A 25,611-nucleotide genomic window follows, 5' to 3' on the forward strand; every position below is an offset into this window, starting at 1 on the left:
ATCTGTTGTGGTTCCATATAATTCTTTGAAATATTTGTTCTAGAAATGTTACATTGGTGTTCTGATAGGAATTAGGTTGCATGTATAGATGTCTTTATGTAGTATGGACATTTTATTATGTTTTTTATTTTAATAAATCTTTATTGCTCAGATTATTACAATTGTTTCTCCTTTTTTACCCCATAGCTCACTTCTACCCACTTGCCACCCCACCCTCTTTCCTTACCTCTCCCCTACTGTCCTCTTCCATAGGTGTATGATTTTGTGCAATCCCTTCCCGTACCTCCCTTGCCCCCTAGCCCCTTGAGAATTATCAATCCACTCCCATTCTATGCCCCTGGTTATGTTATATTCACCAGTTTATTCTGTCCCTCAGATTTTTTATTCACTTTATTTTTAGATTCACTTGTGTGTAGGTATATATTTGGTGTATTTTTGTTATTCATAATTTCCATCTTTACCTTTTTCTTCTTCTTCCTCTTCTTAAAGAATACCCTTCAGCATTTCATATAATACTGGTTTAGTGGTGATGAACTCCTTTAGCTTTTTCTTGTCTGTGAAGCTCTTTATCTGACCTTCAATTCTGAATGATAGCTTTGCTGGGTAGAGTAATCTTGGTTATAGATTCTTAATATTCAAAACTTTAAATATTTCTTGCCACTCCCCTGTGGCCTGCATATTTTCTGTTGAGAAATCAGCTGACAGTCCTATAGGTACTCATTGTAGGTAACTAACTCTTTTTCTCTTCCTGCTTTCAAGTCTAATACTTTCTCCAAAGAGGGAATTTTTCTGTCATTTTTTCTTCTACTAGGTTTTCAGTATTTTCCTCTCTCTTCTTCTAGCACCCCAAGAATTCGGATGTTGGTACGCTTAAAGTTGTCCCAGAGGCTCCTTACACTATCTTCATATTTTGGAATTCTTTTCTGGTGTTTTTTTGTTTTTGTTTTTTCTGGTTGGGTGTTTTTTGTTTCCTCATATTCCAGAACTTTGGTTTGATTCTTGGGATACGTTGATCTATAGTTGAGTTTCTGTATATTCTTTATTTCAGATAGTGTATGCTTAATTTCTGACTGGTCCTTTTCCATTTTTTTGGCATTCTCATTAAGTTCCTTGAAGGTCTCTTAAAGTTTCTCAGCGGTTTTTAAAAGGTTCTTGAGTAACCTTATAAATGTGGTTTTGAACTCTGTGTTGCCCAGTAGTTTGCTTTCTTCCATTTCTTTCATCCGTGACATGTTTCTGTGTTTCTGCAGTTTCTGCATTTTGGCTACTTCCCTTTGTTGTTTAAGTGATTTGTGGGGTAGGTGACCTAAAGGGGCCCGTAGCTCAGCTTCCCTAATCATCCGATGTGGTCGTTCTTGGTACACCCCTTTGTGGACTGAGTGCAAAGTCTTGGTGTAGTTAAGCCTTGATTGCTGTTGGTACAAAGGGAGGAATTGACCTCCAGGCCAATTGGCTGTGAGGATCCACTATGTCTATGATGGAAGAACTGCTGCGCTGGAGACATGCTTATGGTGAGGGCCTTGTTTCAGTGGGGCTTTGGTGCTCAATGAGTCCACCTCCAAAATGTGTCAATTATGGATGTGAGGAGTTGAAATCTGGTGTCTCACACTGACCACTAGGTACAACAACTTCTGGATATCTAATGGAGTACAGGACAGTTACTGTCTTAGGCCGCCTTCCAAGAGTTACAGCAAAAACCACAGTCCTCTCCTCCCTGGTTGGGGCTTTGAGACTTTGGAGCTGTCTGAACCTGGTTGCAAGTTTGCTAGGTTAAGCTGTGAAAGGGAAGACCATTCATATGCAAAAGCCGATGCTTGGAGCTTGGGTGGGCTTTATAGGTTGTGCAGGGTGGGGTCTCAGGGCATCAACAGACTAATGCTTGGAAAACAGCGAAGGCTGCCAGCCCACAGTCCCCATGCTTCCTACCATGAGCCCGTGGCCGGCACTCCAGCGCAGTAAGCAATTATTCCTGTGCACAGCTCTGCAAGCAAGCCACACTCACTGTCTGACCCAATGGCAGACAGTCCAGCTTCTCCCCTAGTAGTTTGGGTTCCTACAGTCTCCCAGGAACTGGATTTCAGAGAAAACGGGAGCTTGTTTCCGTTCGGGTTGAAGAAAGCAATACCTGCCACCAGCCAGGATCCGCCACCAGCCAGGATGGCGCAGGATTCCTTTACGCCAGCTTTTCAGCGCTTGTGCCCTGAATATTCTTTTCTTTCCTTCTGTTTATAGAACTTCCACTCAGCTAGCTTTGACGTGGTTCTGGGTGATAGACGTTTTGTCTTTTACTGGTAGTTTTGAAATTGTTGTGCACACCAGCAGTTTAGATATTTACCTACATCACCACCTTGGATGTCTCCCCCATATTAACCTATAATTGTATAAGTTATACACTTAGTGGCCAGATTATAATGTGTTCAGAGATCATAGTAATCTGGCCACTCAATGTATTTGTACATTGGTATTCTTTCCAGCAGCTTTCTATGGATGTTTATTATTTCTAAAAGGTTATATCTAGATAGCTTCTAAGTTTCATAAGGCACAATCCAATTACTTTTTAATGCTGACAGATATTTTTTGTTTAGTATTTCAAAATTTATGCTACCTAGGCCCTAGCCATTGCATAGAGCAACTGCCTGTGGACAAAGGGTCCCAGGTTTGATTTCAATCAAGGCTCATACCTCAATTGCAGTCTCCTCCCCAGCTGGGCTCTAGTCAGGTTTCTTGCAGGAGGCAACCAATCGATGTATTTCTCCACATTGATATTCCTCTCTGTCTTTCCCTCTCTCTTGCAATCTCTCTAAAAATAAACTAAAAAATAACCTCAGATGTGGATTTTTAAAAACTGTATACTACCTTGCTGGTTTAGCTCAGTAGGCACAGTATCGGTACATAGATTTATGGGTCTTGGTATCAATTACCCATCCAGGGTACTTACCAGACTGTACGTTCTATCCCTTGCTCCAGTTTTGTCACATGAGAGAAGTCAATCTCAATTTCTCTCTCAATATTTCCCCCCCCCCCCCCCCCCCACCCCCCCCCCCCCCGCTCACTCTCTCTCTCCTACCCCTGACCTGTTTCCCACCTTTCCATGCCGTTAAAAAGAACAATTTAAGGAAAATCCTCTGGTGGTTATTTTTTAAAATATTTCATTGTTTTCTTTTCTCTTTTTACAACTGACCCACCCAGGACAATGCTGATAAAATTGGGATTAGATTGTCAAAGCTATCTTATTCTTGATAGGAAATACAAAATTTTTTAAACATTTTACCATGTTCACTGTGAACTAAGGAAGTTCCATTCCAATCCAAATCTGGTAAGAATTTTAATCTTGAGTATTTGTGGACTTCCATCAGACACTTGTGCATTTATTGAAGTAGTCATAGGAATTTTCCTTCCGTTAATCTGTTAATATGGTGAGTTATATAGATAACATTCCAAGTTTTAAAAATCTTGTATTTCTTGGAGGGAGGAGGGCTGGTCATGATATATTATTCTTCTGAATAAACTACATCTTAATACTTTGGTTAGGATGTGTGTGAAGGACCTCATGAACAACATTAGGCCATTTTATTTCGTGTACTCTCTTGGACTTTGGTACAAAGGACACTAGCTTCTTAAAATGAACTGAAATGTAAAAAATCTTCTGTTCTCTGGAATGCAAGTCTCCTCAATGCAGAGAACAGTGGAGCAATAGGCTTTGCCATGATCAGCTCTACCTGAGTGGCATCTCATTTTTCAGCATCAGAGCCTACTTACAACAGAGGAGCAGAACGGGATGCTTCAAAGTGCCCATCACTTCAGCTTTTGTGAGATGCTCATCTTCCATGGTAGACACCACTAATGATGCTGTCACTTGAAAGCTACCCACTCCTGGTTGTATGCTGATATCAAACTTGCCAAGCATGTCAAACTCACAGCTGGTGGGCCGCAGGCCTCGTTCATTTTTGTACACCCCGTAAGGTACAAGTCATGGGTCTATTAACGTGCCTGGATAATTTCAATCTCCTACATGGTAATGAATGACCTGACCATATGCTCAGCTATGTACTTGTAACAACTTCTCCATTTATTGTGATCTTTCATAATCGGAATAAGAAGTTACATTTATAGAGCATATACTACTCATTATCACCTCTCTGAGCTGGGTTCCATACATGTATCACCTAATTCAATCCTCACAGTTAAGTTGGAACAGAGTGTACACAACATTTGTCATTGAATCCCATTCTAAGCAGCTTAGGGATTCAAGTTCTAAGTTAGAAATCCTCCTTGTTTTTCAATGTAAAAATTTCTAAAATTGTATACAGAAAAACGGTTGTTGTAGTGATAGGCTGTAAGTGACCTTTGATTACCAAGTTGTTGCTCTGATGATTGGGAAGTGGAGTACAGGATGCAGTACTGCTTCACAGCAAGTGATCGAGGACTGAGCCTAAATGCTAGCACCGTTATCTAAGGATATTGTGAAACCATACACTGACCGAGTGACCACAGGTATGTTCAGAGAAACGGTTACCATCTAGAGATGCATGCATGGTAACACAAGCAGAGAAGTTAAGAAAATGGGAGAGCAGGGGAGGTTAATGTATTTAATTTATAAAAGTGAGCGAATTCCTTTATGTATGTCACAAATCCCAAAATCAGAAGGCACTGTTTCGTCAAAGTATACCTGTAAATATATTATTAAAATACGTTTTTGTCAGGGCCCTGTTTATGAAACATATTCTCCATGGAGGTTAAATATACCCTGTCTATCCACAATGTTACTGAAAGAGTAAGTATGATTCCCAGTAGGGAAATGATTCGAGCCGTTTTGTTGACCAGGGCTGACCTAGAGATTACAATGCTTTGTGGCCTTGGCAGGGAAACCTCAACTCTTGTATGAGGGACCAAATCGACCTGTATTCTCATACCTGCGCATGTGCATTTCAGACCACGCCCACTGCTGCGCATGCACAGAGCTGCACAGTTCAGACTGTTCATTTCCATACAAGGCCACTTCCGCACATGCGCCTTTCACCCAAGACGGTTGCTGTGCATGCGCTTTGCTGTCCGGGTTTGGTGAGGAGAAGTGCGCAACAGGCGGCCGTGTTCCTTCCATTTTGATTCCTTTTCTTTGGTTCACATTCACCTGGTAGGTCCACAGAGCTGCCCTCCGGGGGGTTAATTAATATGGCAGAGTGTGAGGAGAAGGCCCGCGGGTTTGGGTGGGGGTGGAGCTGCGGGGTCTGTGGCCTCCTAGGAGGAAGGGCCTCGAGGGCAGCGCCTCTGTCCTCTCAGGCATCATGGCCGCCATGGCCCTGGAAGTCCTGGCATGACCCGGACTAGGAGGGGGGTTCGCCCACCAGGGCAGGGGGCAGGTAAAGGGTTTGGGGGACAGTATTTCGGGTGTCTGGGCCATGGAGGGACCTGGAACGGCCCACAGAACACAATCCACGGTCCTTCTCGGGCGCAGGGAACGGGGGGGGGGGGGGGGGGGGGGGAAGTCGGCGAAGGAAGGGCCTAGACACCGCCATGCTCAGGGACCGCCCCGCTGAGGTCTGGAGCTGTGCCCCCTCCCGAGGTGTGCAGCGTCCCCAGCAGAGTCCCCAGGGAGACACGGGCACAGCCTCTGGATGGCACCTGGTCCCTGTGCCTCCTGACAGTGCCAAGCAGCACAGGCGGCATGGCGGCCCGGAGCCCTCCTGTGCGCTCCACCTGGACTGACTGGAGGGAAATGGGCTGATCCCCGGAGCGGGCAAAGCGGTGCTCACTCAGTGTGGTTTAAGCAGTATTTTCCTGAATGTCTTCGTCAAGGGGAAGCCATTGTGACAGCAAACATGGTCTTTTCTCACCTGCTTGAGGTGATGGCAGGCAGCAAGGCCATGACCTACGTGGCTTGGCAAGCCGCTGTATTTGGTATCACCGGGAAGCCTGTGCACTTTCACTTCCTCACCCTGGGTGGTCTCTTTAACGTGTTTTCAAACTTAAACTAATCTGTAAATTTAAAAAATAATAGTTTTTAGCCCTTTCATTTTTCCATTCATCTTTTAGGTATCCCAAATCTGTATACACACTTTGAGAGCGAATTTCTATTAAATGTAAATGAAATGTAGTTCAATAAACACTGCCTTTGTTATTATTCAAAGTGTGGCTATGCATTTGTGGGGACAGCTCGTATGTATCTGTTTTTATGCAAGACCATGCTGTTTTGAGTGCTATGGCTTTGCAGTATGATATCAGACAGGATGATTCCTCCAACTTTCTTCTTAAAATTGCTGTGGCTATTCAAAGTCTGCTGTGGTTCCCTATAATTATTTGAAATAATAGTTCTAGAAATGCACCATTGGTGTTCTGATAGGAATTAGATTGAATCTATAGATTGCTTTGTGTAGTATGGACCTGTTAATGATGTAAATTCTTCCTGTTGAGGTACATGTATTCCTTTACATGTAGAATCTAGTGAACAAAGGGAACAAACAAACACAATAGAAACAGACTCATAGACATGGAAAACAGAATTACAGCTGTTACAGGGGTGGGTGTTAGGCTGGTTGGAAAAGATGAAGGGCTTAACAAATAAAACTACCTCAAGAGCACAGACAGCTGTATGGTTATTACAAGAGGGAAAAGGGGGTGTAAGAGGTAGAAGAGGGAAAAGGGGTGATAAATGGCGACAGGAGACTGGACTTTGGGGGGTGAACATAATACAACATGCAAATGATGTATTATAGAACTGTATATGTAAAACCTGTGTGATTTTACTAACAATTGTCACCCCAATCCTACCTAATCCTATCTAAGAAAGAGGGAATATGCTAATTGACCATCACTCCATCACAAACTTGGCTGCACCCGCAGCTGAGGCCAAGGTCCCATAAGGAGCCTTAATGAGCAATCAGCAGGGACCTGAGGATAAGCCCACCCTTTCCAGTGGGCCTTGACATGGGACCTAAGGCAGTGTCCTCCACTAGCATGGCTTGACATTGGACCTCTACGTGCATTTACTCTTCTGATACTGGACTAGGGTACCTCAGGCTTCTCCCACAGCATTTTGAGGCGTGCACAGATTGGTGGGACTTAATTCTGGGTCCCACTATGTGCCCTAGACTGACAGGAAGGAGATTTTCATATGCATATTACTAATTTTCTTTTACACTTCTATTATACAGAAAGGGCAAATAGCAATATTAAAATATTTTCTCTAATTCCCTTTTAGTGTGTATGAATTTCATGCATCAAGCCACTGATAATTATTTGAAATAATAGTTCTAGAAATGCTAAATTTTTTCAATAAAAAAATTTAATAATGATTTTCGAACACCAAATAGTAAGTAAAAAGGGAATTTAAAAAAAGTAAATAAAACTTTTAGATATGGAGGTGGTCTAGTTATCCTCTTTAAGTACATTTTCCTAATCAAATTGTTCTACTTTCAGTGGGAAATATGAGTCGGATTGTAACACCAAAAGATGACTGGAGTTCCATCTTAGTAGAAGATGAAGAGTCTGAAAAGCAAGTTGGATCCGTGGCTGTGAGTGCTTTGATATTTGAACTATTACAAGTAACATATTTTTCTATAAGCTTTGTTGAATGCCTCTAGGTACTGTGCTAAAAGTTTGTGAGCTGATAAGGGAGTAACATTGGCCCAGGAGGGTTCCTGAGGAAGGAAACCTTGATCCAGGAGGTTTGCTCTCTGGCATTGCCAGTGGAAATACCCCCTGTGGCTCCTTTCTCATGCTCATTAACGCAGACTGCCCACATCCATCCCAGGACAGTTTAAAAGAGCTTCAGCTTTAGAAGTCCTTGTGGGCAGCTCCTCTCCAAGGAACCAGGCAGAGGGGAGAGAAACAATATTAAGAGTAAATATATCATGGCCAAAATGCCTTTATTCTTATTCGTGATTATTCATGAGTGTATATTATGTATATGGTTATGATTGTCATGTATTAACAGCAAAACCTTCAATTTATGCACACACACACACCCCTAGGACCAGCAGCCCAGTGATGATAAAGCTAAACAAGAGGAGCCACCCAATGAGAATCAGGATGTTCGACCTGAGGAAGAGCAAGCAGATGCAGGAGCACCTGAGCCTGAGGTTCAAGGTGAAGGGGAAGGTAAGAAAACAGGGGGTTTCTCTGTCTGTCATATATTATGCATACCATAGCTGTTGGAAAGTAAGTATAAAAAATCTACACAGCCCGCTGGTGTGCTCAGTGGCTGAGCATTAACCTATGAACCAGGAAGTCATTGTTGAATTCACAAAGCCCAGGGTCAATGCGTCAGTCTTGATGGTGATTTGCATGGTCCTGGTACCTGAGGTTACTGCATGAGGCACTCAGTGTTGCTGCACAGCACTTGGCTGCTCATGCTGGGTTGTGGGACCTGGGGTTGCTCCTTGGGCATGGTGGTGGCCAGCATGGTCCTGGAGCCTAAGGTTGCTGTGTAGAGCTTTGCTCTATAAGGCTTGGCTGTTTACACTTACAGTACCCAGAGTGGCTGCATAAGGCTTGGCTCTTTGCTTGCAGTCATGGCGCCCCAGAGCTAAAGTTTCTGGCCAATGGGAGAGGAGCACCCTCTGAAACTCACAGGAGCCTGTCTCCTGGGAGGCTGGAGTCCCCAAGTTCATGGGTCTGCAGCCAAGGCAGCAGGTACCTGGTTGGAGTGGCTAGAGGGTCCCCTTATGGTGTTTGAGGTGGAGGTGAGGCTGGGCTCCCCGACATGGCAGCTCTCCCCTTCATGATGGCATGCCTCTGTGGCACAGCCTCCCTGGCATAGATTGAGTTTGCACTTACTTTGTTCTTTTTTTAGTTCCATTAGGTCTGAGATTAGGTGGTTTACTTTAAATTAGATAATTATATTTTAATTGTAATAAAAATACTACCCATGGTGTACACCTCAGATTTCTTTGATAGCTTATGCTCTACTTGTATTAACACGCTATGGTCATGTATAGGAAAGGCACATGTCTTTTGGTTGATCTTCAGATTTACAAAAAGTTTCATACAATAGATAAACCAGGATGTGAAGTTCATCTATCACATAGTATTACACTAAATTACAGGCGTGCTGTTTTTTTTATGTAACTCAAGAAATGAATGGTACCGTTTTTAAGTTATTTGTCATGTTTACTGCTAAAGTTGATAATTTTCTTTTTAAGGGGATGACCTGGAAGATGATACCCAAGAACTGGTGAACCCAGTGACTGGGGCTGAATGTGGAGATAACCCTGATGTCATCGGGCAAGCTTATGTACATCCAGAGACCATTGAAATGCCAGAAGCAGGTATTTTATTAATTAAGAATGTAATTTATGTGTTTTCTGATTTTTACAATATTATACCTTCAATAACCAGAAATAACAAACATATTATTACATGAGTAGACTCACCTATAATGATACTTTGAACATTAGTACAGATCCCCAAATAAATAACTGCCTGACTTATAGATAATCAGATAGAGAAACACACTGTTTCCAAGCCAAATTGAATTATAAAATGTGAAAACATTTTCTTTCTTCTGAGTACAAGTACTTGAAGCAACAGCTAATACATCCTGGATTCTCTTATGATTTTTGCAGATAACGCATTTCTAATAAATATCAGCTGTGTGAAATATACTGAGACACTGAAGGAGATTGTCCTACCGGCAATAATTTAATTTGTAAAATTATAAGAGAGTTCTTAATTTCAAAACCGATATATGCTCTTACATAGTGAATTCAAATAAAATATATTAATTTTCAATGATGATCCTTGGATTCCCTAGTTGTATTGGAAAGAATACAAAGATACTTTAATTTTATGAGGTAGTTGTCATAAATTATCTTCTTGAGTCACATTTAAACACTTGACCAGAAATCGCAAAAATACTAAAATAATGAGTAATCACTCCACTGATGTTTCTTTTTCTGTAGGTAAGCATGGATACCTGTTCTTAGATTCTGAATTCTTGAATTCTTCTGGCTCTAATAAACAATTGCATTTTAGTCCTTGCCCTAATGAAGCATCCAGTGATTGAATTATGAAATACCAAGAAATAGACCAGTTTTTATTTTCTCTGATCAGAAAAGAGAGTGTAGGGCTGTAGGCGATCACTGATGCTCAAGACAGGTGTGAGTAAGACACCTATGATAAGCATGCTCGCTGTCACCGCTGTCAAATATAATGGGCTCATGTCTCTTACAGAAATATGGGTACTATGAGATAGATTTTATAATCATATCAAATATAGCACATTGACCACTCTAATTGATTTAAAAAAAAAAATGTAAGGTCTTCTCCTGGAAGCTGAGCTTCAGGAAATGACTCAGCCAAAGACTGAGGGTGAGGACAGAGATGGGCTTGAAGTCAATGGGGAGATGTTACTAAATCTAGAGCACATTTTACATGCCAGAAGCAAATGTTATTAAAAATGGAATTCATGCATTTTCCATGGTGACCACTAATAATTACAAGAACTTCTAAATTTAAAGGAAGCACTTGATTTTCAGGGAAGGAAATTACCCTGAGTTAGTCTTCTGAACTATTTACTCTACATAGCTGAACCATTTAATTAGACTATTTGCAATAACAGAGAGTTTTAACATTACTCACAGGAGCCTATTAAATGTGTAGAAATGGGCCCTGGGAAATATGGAGTTTAAAGATAAGCTTTACTAAACAGATAATAAATTACATGACCATTCAAAAATAAACATTAGGAGAAAGGAACAAAGAAATTAAACTAAGGAGAAAAGATATGGTAAGTAATATGAATATAAACCTTAAGGAAGATGAAAACTAATACAATTAAAAAATAAAAATGATGGCTCATACGAGAGATATGTAAGAAAAGATTCCATTAGTTACATTATCTGGAGGAAAATGAAAGAAGCTTAAGTGTACCCAATAAGGAACATGAACAGCAAACCAACAGATATTGAGTATTTTATAAAATTGAAAGTAAAGATATTCTTGAACTCTAAATTAATATTTTCAAAATATGGATGGAATGCTTCATAAACCAAGAAAACATATTTTATCTAATATAATCCAGTAACACCTGAATATCTAAAAATAGAAAATACCATGGGAAAATTTCAGAAATTAATTCAGATTGTGCCTGCTAAGCTATTACTTTTAATTAATGACATGGTACTATATACCTGAAAGTTGATGAGAACATATATATCTTAAGCATTCTCAGCACACAAAAAATAAAAGTTAACTAGGGAAGTTGAGGGATGTGTTCGTGACATACATTTACCTTAATAATCATACCACAATGCATACATATATAGCCAATCACCATGTTTACTCTTTCAATATATACAATAGTTTTTTAAAGATTCCTCTATAAAGTATTTAGAAAGCAATGAATTTTAGAGACCAAAATCTTTTTTCTTGTCTAAGTATCTTTCTCATTCTCTCATTCTTCCTTCACCTCTGCTTCCTCCTCCCTCTGCTCATTCATTCTTTATTTGTGTGTGTGTGTGTGTGTGTGTGTGTGTGTGTGTGTGTGTGTTTATGATTGTTTTTCTGTTTTACAGTAAGGCATTATATAAATAAGCTTCACATTTTTGTATAAAAAATGTTACTGACATAAAAATCCATGTGATTGTAAAAGTGATTATACAAATTGAAACTCATACGGTGTGGGGAAAACATTATTTATAAATGCACTAGGATTACAGATGGAATTGGGGATAATGGAGGTTACCCTATTTAAATACTTGCATAGAAAGGCTATATGAGCCCAAGAAACATTCTTCCTTTCTGTACCATAAGGAAGAAGCAAGTGCAGTATAGGCCTTTCTGTTCACTTCACAAAGGCAGGAATAAATATGAAAATTCTGTTTTAGCTATATTTTATTCAGAATAGTATTTCAAAACAAAGCATTTTTTGTAAACTTTTTTGGTTTATTGGGGTTTGCTGTGGGATGGTGTACAGATTTTTCAGAAAGTTTACACATTTCTTGCTGACTACTTAAAACCACCTTTTCATAGGTTCATTTCATTTCCTGTGCTCTGAACTGGAACAGTCATTTTGGTTCTGAGTTCCAGTAGAAAGAGTGATGTGTTTAGTCAATATTGGTAAAAGTCTGTCTTATAAAACTTTGTCCTTTGTGTACCTTTACTGTCATCTAAATGTAATGAGACTTAAGGAATGTTCCCACCAGTTCTGTTTCTTTGCAGGAGAAGGGAAACCACGCATTTAAAGGAAGATGATTTCAAGACACACAGATTATTCCTATGTTGGATACTACAGTGTTAAAGTTTTCTCAATAAAGTTTTGCAGCATTATCCAAGGAATCTTGCAAATCTTTTGCGAAACATATTCCCAAAAACTTGATGCTATTGAAAATTATATCATTTTCTGATGTCTAATATCACATTGGAGCTTTCTTATGCAGATATATTTGTACATTGGTATTTCCTCCAGCAACCTTGTTATATATGACTAGACGCCCAGTGCACAAAATTCATGAACTCGGGGGTGGGTCCCTCAGCATGATATGTGCCCTCCCACAGTCCCTTTGAGCTAGCAGTTGGACATCCTTTCCGCTGCCATGGAGGTGGGAGAGACTCCCGCCACCATCTCTGCACTCGCCAGCTGTGAGTCTGGGGGAGTGCACTGACCACCAGGGGAAATTCCTACATTGAGTGTCTTCCCCCTGGTGGTCAGTGCACATCATAGTTAGTGGTCATTCTACAGTTTGGTTGATTTCCATACTAGCCTTTTATTATAGAGGATTATTGTTTCCAAATGGTTACTTCTAGCTAGATTCCAAGTTTCACTATTCACAATGCAATCATTTCTAAATGCTAACAAATTTTTTTCTGTGGTTTTAAATATGCTATGTTGGCCGGTTTGCTCATTGATTAGAGTTTCGGCACTCGGACTATGGGACTTGGACTTGGATCAATTCCCCATCATGAGTACTTCCTACATTGCAGGTTTTATCCCCTGCCCCAGTCTGGTCATATGTGGGAGGCAGTGAATCAATGTGTCTATCTCACATGTCTCTCTCTCTCTCTGTCTCTCTCTCTCTCTCCCTCCCTCCCTCCCTTCCTCCTCCTTTATCCCCCTTCTACTCTCTCTCAAAAATAACGGAAAGAATAACCTCAGGTGAGAATTTTTTTTTAATATGCCTTTGTTTCCTTCTCTCATTTTACAGCAACAGATTGAGCCATGCAATAAAATGTTAATAGAATTGGGATTAGTTTGCCAAACTTGTCTTATTCCTGATAGGAAATGGGAAATTTTTAACATTTCACCATGTTCACTGTGGAGGAAAGGACGTTCCATTCCCATCTCAGTCTGCTAAGAATTTTAATTTTGAATATATGTTGACCTCTATCAGAAACTTGTGTATTTGTTGAAGTGATCATAGGATGGGTCCTTCCATTTATCTATTAACATGATGAGTTACATAGATAAGTTCCAGGATCAATGAAATCTTGTAATTCTTATAGGGAAAGGCACTTGATCATAATAGTTTATCCTTATGAGTAATCTCTTGTTACTTTATTTAGGTTGTTTATGAATGACCACATAAGTGACATTAGCCCATATTTTATTTGATGTACAAAGGTACACTAGCCTCTTAAAATGAAATGATATGTAGAATATCTTCTTCTCTTCTCTGGAATGCAAGTCTCCTCAAGGCTGAGAATAGTGGAGCAATAGGCTTTCCCATGATCAGCTCTATCTGAGCAGCATCTCATTTTTTAGTATCAGAGCCTACTCACAGCACAAGAGCAGAATTGGGATGCATCAATGTGCCCATCACTTCAGTTTTTATGAGATGCTCACTTTCTCTCTTAGATATCTGTGATGTTGCTGTCACTTGAAAGCTACGCACTCCTGGTTGTATGGTGATATCAATCTTGCCAAGCATTTCAAATTCACAGCTGGTGGGCCACATGCCTTGTTTATTTTTACACACCCAGTAAGGTAAAAGTCGTGGCTCTCTTAACTTGCCAGAGGATTTCAATCTCCTACATGGTAAGGAATGACCTCATCACATGCTCATCTATGTAATTAAAAAACAGCTCCGTATATTGAGATCTTTCATAATATGAATAAGAAGTCACATTTATAGAGTATATAATACTTATTACCACCTCACTGAGCTGGGTACCATACACGTGTCACCTAACTCAATCCTCACAATTAAGGTAGAACAGTGTACACAACATTTGTCATTAAATCCCATTCAAAGCAGACTTTGGGATTCAACTTCTATATAACTTAGATATCCTTGTTTCTCAATGTAAAAATATCTAAAAGTGTATACAGGAAAACGGATGTTGTACATGATGACTATAGTGATAGGCGGTAAGTCATCTTTGTTTAGCAAGTTGTTTGGTGATTGAGAAGAAGAGTACAGGTTGCAGTACTGGTGAGAGGACTGAGCCTAAATGCTAGCACCGTTATCTAAGGGTATTGGTAAACCATACACTGACCGAGTGACCACAGGTATGTTCAGAGAAACAGTAACCATCTGGAGATGTATGCATGGTAATACAAGCAGAGAAGTTAAGAAAACAGGTGAATGTATTTAATTTATGGAAGTGAGCAAATTCCTTGAATGCATGACACAAAACCTAGAATCACAAGGCAGGGATTCATCAAAGTGTACGAGTAAACATGGTATAATATTAAAATGAGGATCTGTCACAGCCCTGTTTATGAAACATTCTCCATGAATGTTAAATGTACCCTGTCTATCCAAAATGTTACTGAAAGAATAAGTATGATTCACGATAGGGCAATTATTTGAGCTGTTTTCTTAACCAGGGCGGACAGAGAGATTACAGTGCTCTGTGGCCTTGGCAGGGAAACCTCAACTCCTGTATGAGGAGCCCAAGTGAGCCTCCATACTCATATCCGCCCATGCGTATTTCAGAGCACTCCGATTGCTGCGCATGCCCAGAGCTGCACAGTTCAAATTGTCCATTAACATACACTTCCACTTCCATGCCTGTGCCTTTCAGGCAAGTTGGTTGATGCGCATGCGCCTTGCTGTCCAAGTTCGATGAGGAGAACTGCACAACAGGCGGCCCTGTTTCTTCCATTTTGATTCCTTCTCACTGGTTGACGTTCAACGGGTAGGTCCACAGAGCATCCCTCCGGGAGTTTAATTAACTTTGGCAGAGTGTGAGGAGAAGGCCCGCGGGTTTGGGTGGGGGCGGAGCTGCGGGTTCTGTGGCCTCCTAGGAGGAAGGGCCTCGAGGGCAGCGCCTCTGTCCTCTCAGGCATCATGGCCGCCATGGCCCTGGAAGTCCTGGCGTGACCCGGACTAGGAGGGGGTGGGCCCACCAGGGCAGGGGGCAAGTAAAGGGTTTGGGGGACAGTATTTCGGGTGTCTGGGTCATGGAGGGACCTGGAACGGCACACAGAACACAATCCCCGGTCTTCCTTGGGGCGCTGGGAAGGGGGGAGGGGCGGGCGGCAAAGGAAGGACCTACACACGGCCATGCTGAGGCCTGGAGCTGCGCCCCCTCCTGAGCTGTGCAGCGCCCCCAGCAGAGTCCCCAGGGAGACACGGGCACAGCCTCTGGATGGCACCTGGTCCCCGTGCCTCCTGACAGTGCCAAGCAGCACAGGCGGCATGGCGGCCCGGAGCCCTCCTTTGCGCTCCAGCTGGACTGACTGGAGGGAAATGGGCTGATCCCGGGAGCGGGCCAAAGCGGTGCTCACTCAGTGTGGTTTAAGCAGTATTTCCCTGAATGTCTTAGTCAGTGGAAGCCATTGTGAGAGCAGACGTGGTCTTTTCTCACCTGCTTGAGGTGATGGCAGGCACCATGGCCATGACCTACGTGGCTTGGCAAGCCCTTGTATTTGGTATCACCTGAAAACCTGTGCACTTAATTTTAGAGTGCATTCAAAATTTTAAAAAAAGGAAATAATCATTTTTCGTGGACGTGGTCTAGTTATCCTCTTAAGTACATTTGCCTGATCAAATTGTTGTTCTTCCAGTGTGAAATATGAATAGGTTTGTAACATCAAAAGTTGACTGGAGTTCCATACTAGTAGAAGATGAAGAATCTGAACAGCAAGTTGGACCAGTGGCTGTGAGTGCCTTGATATTTGAACTATTGCCAGAAACGTTTTTCCTTTAAGTTTCCTTGAACGCCTCTAAGTACTATATTAAAAGTTCCAGAGCTGATAAGGGAGTAATATTGGCCCCGGAGGATTCCTGAGGAAGGAAACCTTGATCCAGGAGGTTTGCTCTCTGGCATTGCCAGTGGAAATACCCACTATGTCTCCTTTCTCATACTTATTAACACAGACAGCCCACATCCATCCCAGAAGAGTTTAAAAGAGCTTCAGCTTTAGAAGTCCTTGTGGGCAGCTCCTCTGGAAGGAACCAGGCGGAGGGAAGCGAAACAATATTAAGAATAAATATATCATGTCTAAAATTCCTTTATTCTTATTAGTGATTATACCTGTGTGAATATTATGTATATGGTTATGATTGTCATGTATTAAAAACAAAACCTTTCATTTCTGCACACACCCATCCCTAGGACCAGCAGCCCAGTGATAAAAAACCTAAACAAGAGGAGCCACCCACTGAGAGTCAGGATGTTACACCTGAGGAAGAGCAAGCAGATGCAGGAGCACCTGACGCTCAAGGTGAAGGGGAAGGGGGAAAAAGTGCCTGTGGAGGGAGGGGTCTCTCTGTCCATCATGTATTGTTTATTTGTGCTGTTGGAAAGTAAGTACAAAAATGCTTCTCATCCCGCTGGGGCGTTCAGTGGCTGAGCATTAACCTGTGAACCAGGAGGTCATGGGTAATTTCCTGATCAGGATATACGCCGAGTTTGCAGGCTCTATCCAGGAAGTAGTGGATCAGTGATTCTCCCTCATTGTTTCTATGTCTCTCCTCTCCACTTTGAAGTCAGTTAAAATACATCTATGGATATAAAATCCCAAGTGACCTTTACAATGGAATGACCAGAACAACTGGTCACTATAACAAGAACTGACCACCATGGGACAGACTCTCAACACAGGAGCTTCCCCCAGCCCCCAGGTCCCAATTGTCAATGGGCCCTACCAGCCAACTTCCTGGTCCCTACCTTAGGCTTGCAGATCCCGGTAACTCAATCAAAGCCATGTCCTGGGTTGGGACAGGGAATTGGGGGTTGGTGGGGAAAGACACAGATGGCAAAGGAAGGAAACAGAGAACCACACGTTGGCAACATGGAGGCAGAGGGGGAAGGATAAGGGGCAGTGGCAGAGAACCGATTAGCCCTGATCACAGGCCAAGGCTAAGGACGCCTCCCAAAGAATTTTTTGTTGTTGTTGTTCACCAGGCATCTAGTTTACTTTTAAAGGGCAATGCAAAATTCTCCTGGAAATTGGCTGAAAATTTTAAGATTGTATCATTTATAGCTGTGCAGGCTCTTTCACCTTGAGTTTTCTCTTTATCTTTAGGATTTATGTTATGTTGTTGAAAGCACAATCCTTCCAAAACCAGAAGTAACGGGATCGTTTTGAGTACAAAACTGTATATTGATTTTCTATTTTAATTGCTTCTTCATAGAACATTGTGCGTCTTCTCAGTCATTGGATCCCAAGGATAAGCAATGTTCATCAGCAGGTACCGAGAGCCAAGTCAGCCCAGAGTAGAACACCTGAAACCAAGCTTATTTGTTTAGGGGTGGGATCCCCATTTTATAAGTGAGAAAACTAGGGTTGGGCACTTGACTCGCTGAGACATAAGTTATCCTTTACTGCAAGCTGTGTGTTCATTCTACCAACTATGTTGGTGTGTGAAATAGTCGATGGGATTGTATAAAATGCTAAATCCTCAAGTGTGTCTGAACTGTCAGGTAGCTCAGTACTGACCCAGGATGAGATGCAGTTCAGTGGAGCAGGTTAAGACCTCAGAAAGGAGGAGGATGGCCTCTCTTTCCCTTGAGTGACATGTTCATATGGTATACCTGGCAAAAGCTGAATCATTCCGAAGAGTGGCATACAGGTCATAATATGTGTATGGTTTTTAAGTGACCTTTAAAAGTGGTTCCTGATCTTTTAATATTAGCAAAATGAGACTTACCTTCAAATTATTATGAAACAGAAATTATTTTCTTTATGTATATGTTATTTTTATCAGGCACCGGTAGTGAATTATTTACATAATTCGGGCTTTGGATTATTTTAGCTATTCAACCTTAAGAGGTTTGCACAAGAAGCCTGACAACAAAGTCCATCAATTTATTACCATCTTACTTCAGTATTCACACTGTAATACCAAAATGTTGCTGTTTCTCACTAATAATTTTATATTACTTTCTACTGAATGACACTTACTTATGGAAAGTTACATAAACCATGTACATCTAACTAGTCATTTTATTTGTTATTTTTATAGAATACAGAATTAATATATTTCCAGATTGCAGATACAAAATAATTAGCCATCTACATGCAATAAAAATTAATATTTCAAGAGAAACTATTTGAAATATGATAATGTAGTATGCAACAAACATTAGTATTTTAAGAAAAACTGATCTAATAAAGGTTGTTATGCAAATTAACTGTCACCCCATCACAAAGATGATGGTGCACACTGCCACAAGATGGCGGTGCCCAGTCCCCTCAGCCCCACCTGAACCCCTCTATACTGAGAAGGCAGCCATTGATAGTAGGCAGCCTGAGTGGCCTGCGGGAATGATTGCCTCATGGCTGCAGCAACAAGGCAGGCATTCTGCCCTTGCCATGTGGAGGCCCTATGGGAAGCGAGCAAAGAGCATCCATGGACTCTGAGAATGGGGACAGCCCGCAGCTTTAGCTGCCATGCACAGGCCAGGAGAGGAGATGGAGGACCTCCTCCCACAGACACAGCACAGCTCCCTCCTGGCTCCTGCAGAAGCCACCCAGCTCCCATGGAAGCAGTTCCGCTCCCAGCAGCACACTGCATTTCCCGCTGGTTCCAGTAGAAAATGCGGGAGGCCTAGTTCACACTATATTACGCATTGGGGACAGCTTTTAAGTATAATGTTACATGGAGCAAACAATATTTAAAGAGAAATGATTTAAATATAATATTACACGCAATAATAATATTTCAAGGAAAAAATATTTGAAATATAATAATATTACCAAAACTGACTTATATAGGATAATATCACAACAGTTGCAGGAAATATTTAGAAATCTCCAAATAATAAGATTCCTTCCATTATATTCTGAAATATTTTTGCTGTGGCACTATTTTTATTCATTAGTCATTGTTGCTCATTACAGTCTACAAAAGAGTGAAATCATGTGATATTTATCTTTCTCTGACTGGCTTATTTCGCTAACCATAATGTTCTCCAGGGCATCCATACCATAGAAAATGGTAAGAATTCCTTCTTTTTTTTTACAGCTGCATAGTATTCCACTATGTAGATGTACCATGGTTTTCTAATCCACTCATCTGCTGATGGGCACTTAGGCTATTTCCAATTCTTAGCTATTATAAATTGTGCTGCTATGAACATAGGGGTTCATATGTCCTTTCTGATTTCTTGGAATATAGTCCTAGAAATGGGATTACTTGGTCAAATAGGAGTTCCATTTTTAACTTTTTCAGGAAAATCTATACTGTTCTCCACCAGTCTGCATTCCCAACAGCAGTGCAAGAGGAATCCTTTTTCTCCGCATCCTCACCAGCACTTGTCATTTATTGATTTGTTGATCATAGCCATTCTGACAGGTTTGAGTAGTACCACGTTGTCTTTTTTATTTCATTAGTAACTTTGAGCATGTATTCATATTTTTTTTGGCGTTCCGTATGTCCTCTTAGAAAAAGTGTCTTATTTAGGTCCTTTGCCCATTTTTTTATTGGATTGTGAATCTTCCTTTTTTTTATGAATTTCCTATAATTTTTTTTCAATTAATCCCTTATTGGAGATAGCATTGTCAAATAAGTTCACCAATGCAGTGGTTTTTCTTCATTTTTACTTGATGGTTTTCTTTGCTCTGCAGAAGCTTTTTGTTTTGATTTAGTCCCATTTGTTTATTTTCTCCTTAATTTCCATTGTACTAGGAGCTGTAACAGTAAAGATATTGCTATGGTATAGGTCTGATATTTTGTTGCGTTTAGGTTCTTCCAAGATTTTTATTGTTTTCCCGTCTTACACTTTATCCTTTATCCATTTTGAGTTTTATTTTTGTGCATGGTGTAAGTTGGTAGTCTAGTTTCATTTTTATTTTTATTTTTTGCTTGTATCAGTCCAATTTTCCAAACATCATTTATTGAAGAGACTGTCTTGCCTGCATTGTACGTTCTTTCTCAAGAAGTAAGTATAATGCCTTCAGTCGATTTCTGGGTTCTCTGTTCAGTTCCACTGGTATATATGTTTGTTCTTATGAAGATATGAGACAGTTTTGAGAACAGTGGCTTTGTAATACAGCTTGATATATGGTATTGTGATCCCTCCAACTTTGTTCCTCTTTCTCAGAATTGCTGCGGCTGTTCAGAGTACCTTTTCTTTCCAGATGAATTTTTGGAGAGTTTGTTCTGGGTCTGCGATATATTCTGTTGATATCTTAATGGGGATTGCATTGAATATATAGATTGCTTTGGGTAGTGGGGACATTTTAATTATATTGATTCTACCAATCCATGAAGAGGATATATACTTCCATTTGTGTATGTCTTCTGATATCTCTTTTTTTTTAACATCCTATATTTTTACGAGACAGGTCTTTTATCTCCTTGGTTGAGTTTATTTCTAGGTGCCTTCATTTGTTTTGTTAAAATGGTAAATGGGATTTTTTTTTTTTTTTAGTTTCTCTTCTTTTCATTGTTGGTATATTTAAAAAGCCTTAGATTTCTGAGTATTAATTTTGTATCCTGATTCATTGCCAAATTTATTTATAAAGTCTAGTAGTTTTCTTAATATATTTTATTGATTTTTTACAGAGAGGAAGAGAAAGGGTAGAGAGTTAGAAACATCAATGAGAGAGAAACATCGATCAGCTGCCTTCTGCACACCCCCTACTGGGGATGTACCTGCAACCAAGGTACATGCCCTTGACTGGAATCGAACCTGAGACCTTTCAGTCTGCAAGTCAAAGCTCTATCCAATGAGCCAAACCAGTTTTGGCAAATCTAGTAGTTTTTTTATGGCATCTTTAGGAATTTCTATGAAGAATACCATGTCATCTGTGAATAATAACAATTTTACTTCTTCTTTTCCAATTTCAATGCCTTTTATTTTGTCTTTTGTCTGATCTCTTTGGCTAGTACTTCCAGTACTATGTCAAACAGGAGTGGTGAGAGTGGGCATCCCTGTCTTATTCCTGTTCTTGGGCAAAAAGGTTTTATTTTTGCCTATTAAGTATGATTTTATGACAACTATTCTGAATTCTTTTTCTGACATATTGCATGCCTCCATTTCAGTTAGTTCCTTTTTTGGCAATTCCTGATTTCTTTCCTTTTGGGGTTGTTCTACTTAATCCCAAATTTTGTTCTCACTGAAGGATCTAGGTGTCGAATTGTGCACGGACTCAAGCTGCAACAGTGAGCTTGGTTACAGATCACACCATCTGTGATGGTGGATGTTCCTCAGGCAGTCAGGGACAGAAACTGCTCCTCATGTGGTCTCACAGTGGTGGCTGCTTGCATGACCATGGGCAGTATCCGCTCCTCATGAGGTCATACATGGTGATTGTTCCTCAGGGGGTTATAGGCTGGCTGCACCTTGTGATGTCTCAGACGGTGGTTGCTTCCGTGACTGCTAGAGCAGTGTAACAGCCTAGGGCTGATGTATAAGGCTCTGCTATTCACATGCACGTTCCAGACGTCCGGGGTTATACAAATTTCTAAATATTGACATTATTGCAGGTGTCCAAAACCCCTGCTTTTGCCCACCTCTCCCACGCCCAGATCTCTTTCCCTTGGCCCACACCAATCTATTGACTGAATCCATCGATTATGCATATACGTTCTTTAGCTAATCCCCTCATCTTTTTATTTACTTTTTAAATTCTATCTTGTAAATTTTCACTCTGGTCTCTCTGATTTCCTTTTTTCTGACTTCAGGCTTTGTGGTTCTTGTTTTAGTATGTGTAGATGTGATGGTAAGTTGTTTACTTGATATTATATAATTACTAGAGGCCCTGTGCATAATATTTGTGCATGGGGTGGTGTCCCTCTTGCCTAGCCTGCACCCTCTCCAATCTGGGGGCCCTAGGGGAATGTCTGAATGCTGTTGTTCCCTCTCACAACCTGGGACTATTGACTTCTAATCAGTCACCTGCCTACCTGCATGATAGGCCCCTAACCACTCCCCCTATAGCCAAATTGATGCCTAACTGCTTCCATGGTAACAAGATAATCGCCTAGTGCCTTCCCCTGCCTGTTCAATCACCTCCAATTGCCTTCCCTACCAGCCTGATTACCCCCAGCTACATTCCCCTGTGGGATTGAGGGTATTGGGGGACTGCGGATGGATGAGGCTGGATGTTGTGGGGACTGGGTGAGGCAGGTATGGGACTGGGGGACTGAGGTGGAGGAGGCAGGTCTAAAGGGACTATGTACCACCATCTTACAGCTGTGGGTACAGTCAACTTGTGATGGTGTGGCAGTCAATTATCATATTTCCTCTCTATTGGCTGTGGTGCTGCCAACTTGTGAGAGTGTGATGGTCAATCAGCATATTCCCTGTTTATTAGATAGGATATTTTAATTGTAATAAAAATCCTATCTATAATGTACACTTCAGATTTCATTGATGGCGGATGCTCTCTACACATATTAGTGCAAATGTACATGTCTTGTGGTTAATCTTCAGATTGTCATTTACAACAAGTTTCATAGTAGAGAAAAAGAAGGATCTGAAGTGCATCTTTCTTGTTTTTTCATTTCTTTATTGATTAAGGTATCATATATTTGTCCTCAACCCCGCATTCAAATCCCCCATGCCCACCCCACTCATGCCCCCCCCCCCATTCTCCTTGACCACTGGTTAGGTACTGTTTGACAGTGAAGTGCACCTTTCTATCACACATATTATCACACCACATTACAGGCTTTTTTCATATTAGAGAAAGCATAAATTAATATTAACATTTCCTAATTTATATGTCATGTTTGCTGAAATTGATACCTTTCTATCTAAGGGACTGACCTGGAAGCTGATAACCAAGAACTGGCCAAAACAATGACTGGGCCTGAGGGTGGAGATAATCCTGATGTCATCGGGCATGCTTATGGAAATCCAGAGCCCATCGAAATGCCAGAAACAGGTATATTACTAATTAAGAATGCAATTAATGTGTTTTCAGATTTTCACAATATCATACCTTTAATGACCAGAGATTACATATTGATACATCAATAGACTTCACAGGTAATGTTACTTTGAACAGTAATTCAGACCCCAAATGAATGACTGCCTGACTTATAGATAATCAGATACAGAAACACACTGCTTCAAAGCCAAATTGAATCCCAATATTTGAAAACATTTTCTTTAGAGTAAAGTACTTTGAACAACAGCTAACAAGTTTTGAATTCTCTTATGATTTCTGCAGTTACAAATACATAATGCATTTGTAATAAATATTGGCTATATGAAATATGTTGAGAAACTGAAGTAGATTCTAGTACCATCTCTAATATAATTGGTAAAATCATGGGAGAGTTCTTACTTTCTTTCATTAAATTAAATCTTTATAGTTGAAAACTATTACATTTGCCCTGATTCTTCACCTATTGACACCTTCTAGCACACCCCCACCCAAGGCCTTAACCACCCTATTGTCTATGTCCATGGGTTATGAATATATACATATAAGTTCTTTGGTTGATCACTTCCTGAACACCCACCCTCCCCCACCTTTGATCTAAGATTCCCCAGTCTATTCTATGCTTCTGTGTCTCTGGGTCCATTTTGGTCATCCGTTTATTCTGTTCATTAGATTCTACATATAAGTAAGAGCATGTGATACTTGTCTTACTCTGACTGACTAATATCACTTAGCATAATACAGCTCTTTTTATCCACTCATCTTCTGATGGGCACTTGGGCTGTTTCCAGATCCAGCTATTCTAAATTAGGCTGCTAGGAACATAAGGGTGCGTACATTCTTCCTAATTGGTGTTTCTGATTTCTTAGGATATATCCCTAGAAGTGGGGTCACTGGGTCAAAAGGCAGTGCAATATTTAATATTTGAGGAAACTCCATGCTGTTTTCCATAATGGCGGCATCACTCTGCCTGTCCTCCAGCAGTGAACTAGGGTTCCCCTTTCTCCACATCCTCGCCAGGACTTGTCATCTGTTGGTTTGTTGATGGTAGCCATTCTGAGAGGTGTGAGGTGATATCTCATTGTCATTTTAATTTGCATCTTTCTGATGATCAGTGACTTTGAGCGTGTTTTCAACTGTGTCTTGGCCATCTGTAGGTCCACTTTGGATTAGTGTCTATTTAGGTCCATTGCCCATTTTTTATTAGATTGTCTTTCTTGTGTAAAGTTATATGATGTCTTTATACATTTTGGATACTAATCCTTTATCAGATGTATCATTGCCAAATATGTTCTCCCATGCATTGGGCTCCCTTTTCATTTTACTGATGATTTCTTTTGCTATGCAAAAGCTTTCCATTTTGATATAGTCCCATTTGTTTATTTTCACCTTAGTTTCCTTTGCCCTAGATGTAAACATATTGTACATATATTTCTGCAGGAGATGTCGGAGATTTTGATGCCCATGGTTTCTTCTAGGATTTTTATGGTTTCACAACTTACATTTAACTATTCTATCCATTTTAAGTTTATTCTTTGGTATGGTATAAGTTGGGGATCTGGTTTCATTTTCTTTTTATATATTTCATTGATTTTTTACAGAGAGGAAAGGAGAGAGATAGACAGCTAGAAACGCCTATGAGAAAAACATCAACCAGCTGACTCACGCACACCCCCTACCGGGGATGTGCCCACAACCAATGTATATGCCTTTGACCAGAATCAAACCTGGGACCTTTCAGTCCACAGACCGACGCTATACCACTGAGCCAAACTGGCTTCGGCTGGTTTCATATTTTTCATATATCTGCCCAATATTTCCAGCACCATTTATTAAATTAACAGTATTGACTCCATTGTAGGTTTTTGCTGACTTTGTCAAATAATAATTGGGTGTAATTACTTGGGTCAATTTCTGGAGATTCTCTTTGTTCCATTGATCTATTCTTGTGCCAGTACCAGGCTGCTTTGATTATGGGAGCTTTGTAGTCTATCTTGATATCTGGTATTGTGATTCCTCCAACTTTCTTCTTTCTCAGAATTACAGTGGCTATTTGGAGTATTGGGGGGGGGCAGTGTTGGTTTCCTATATACTTTTTGAGTATTGCTTCTAGATCTGTGAAATATGCTGTCTGTATTTTAATAGGGATTGAATTAATCAGTAGATTGCTTTAGGTAGTACAGAGTGTCCTTAATTGCAGAACCAATATTTACACTTACGTAAAAAGTGAATTCAAATAAATATCTTAAATTAATTTTCAATGCTGATTCCTTGATTCTCTACTTGTGTTTGAAAGAATACAGTGATATTCTCCTTTATGACTGGTCATGAATGATCTTCCTAGTCACATGTTAACAACTGATCTGAAATCTCATCCCTGCTAA

General features: G+C 40.5%; 1 protein-coding gene across 1 annotated transcript in view; it reads left to right on the top strand.

The window, feature by feature from the left end:
• LOC123652268 (P antigen family member 2-like) overlaps positions 1–23,328 on the top strand; it is a 62,248-nt gene extending 38,920 nt beyond the window's left edge. The window contains exons 3-4 of the mRNA XM_045581032.1: positions 16,501–16,609; positions 23,099–23,328. Coding sequence (XP_045436988.1) covers positions 16,501–16,609; positions 23,099–23,319 — 330 coding nt within the window. The 3' untranslated portion in view covers positions 23,320–23,328. The remainder of the gene's footprint in view (positions 1–16,500; positions 16,610–23,098) is intronic.
• The last annotated feature ends 2,283 nt before the right edge of the window (positions 23,329–25,611 follow it).

The sequence above is a fragment of the Pipistrellus kuhlii genome, unplaced genomic scaffold (genome assembly GCF_014108245.1).
Source record: "Pipistrellus kuhlii isolate mPipKuh1 unplaced genomic scaffold, mPipKuh1.p scaffold_m20_p_131, whole genome shotgun sequence".
Taxonomy (NCBI): domain Eukaryota; kingdom Metazoa; phylum Chordata; class Mammalia; order Chiroptera; family Vespertilionidae; genus Pipistrellus; species Pipistrellus kuhlii.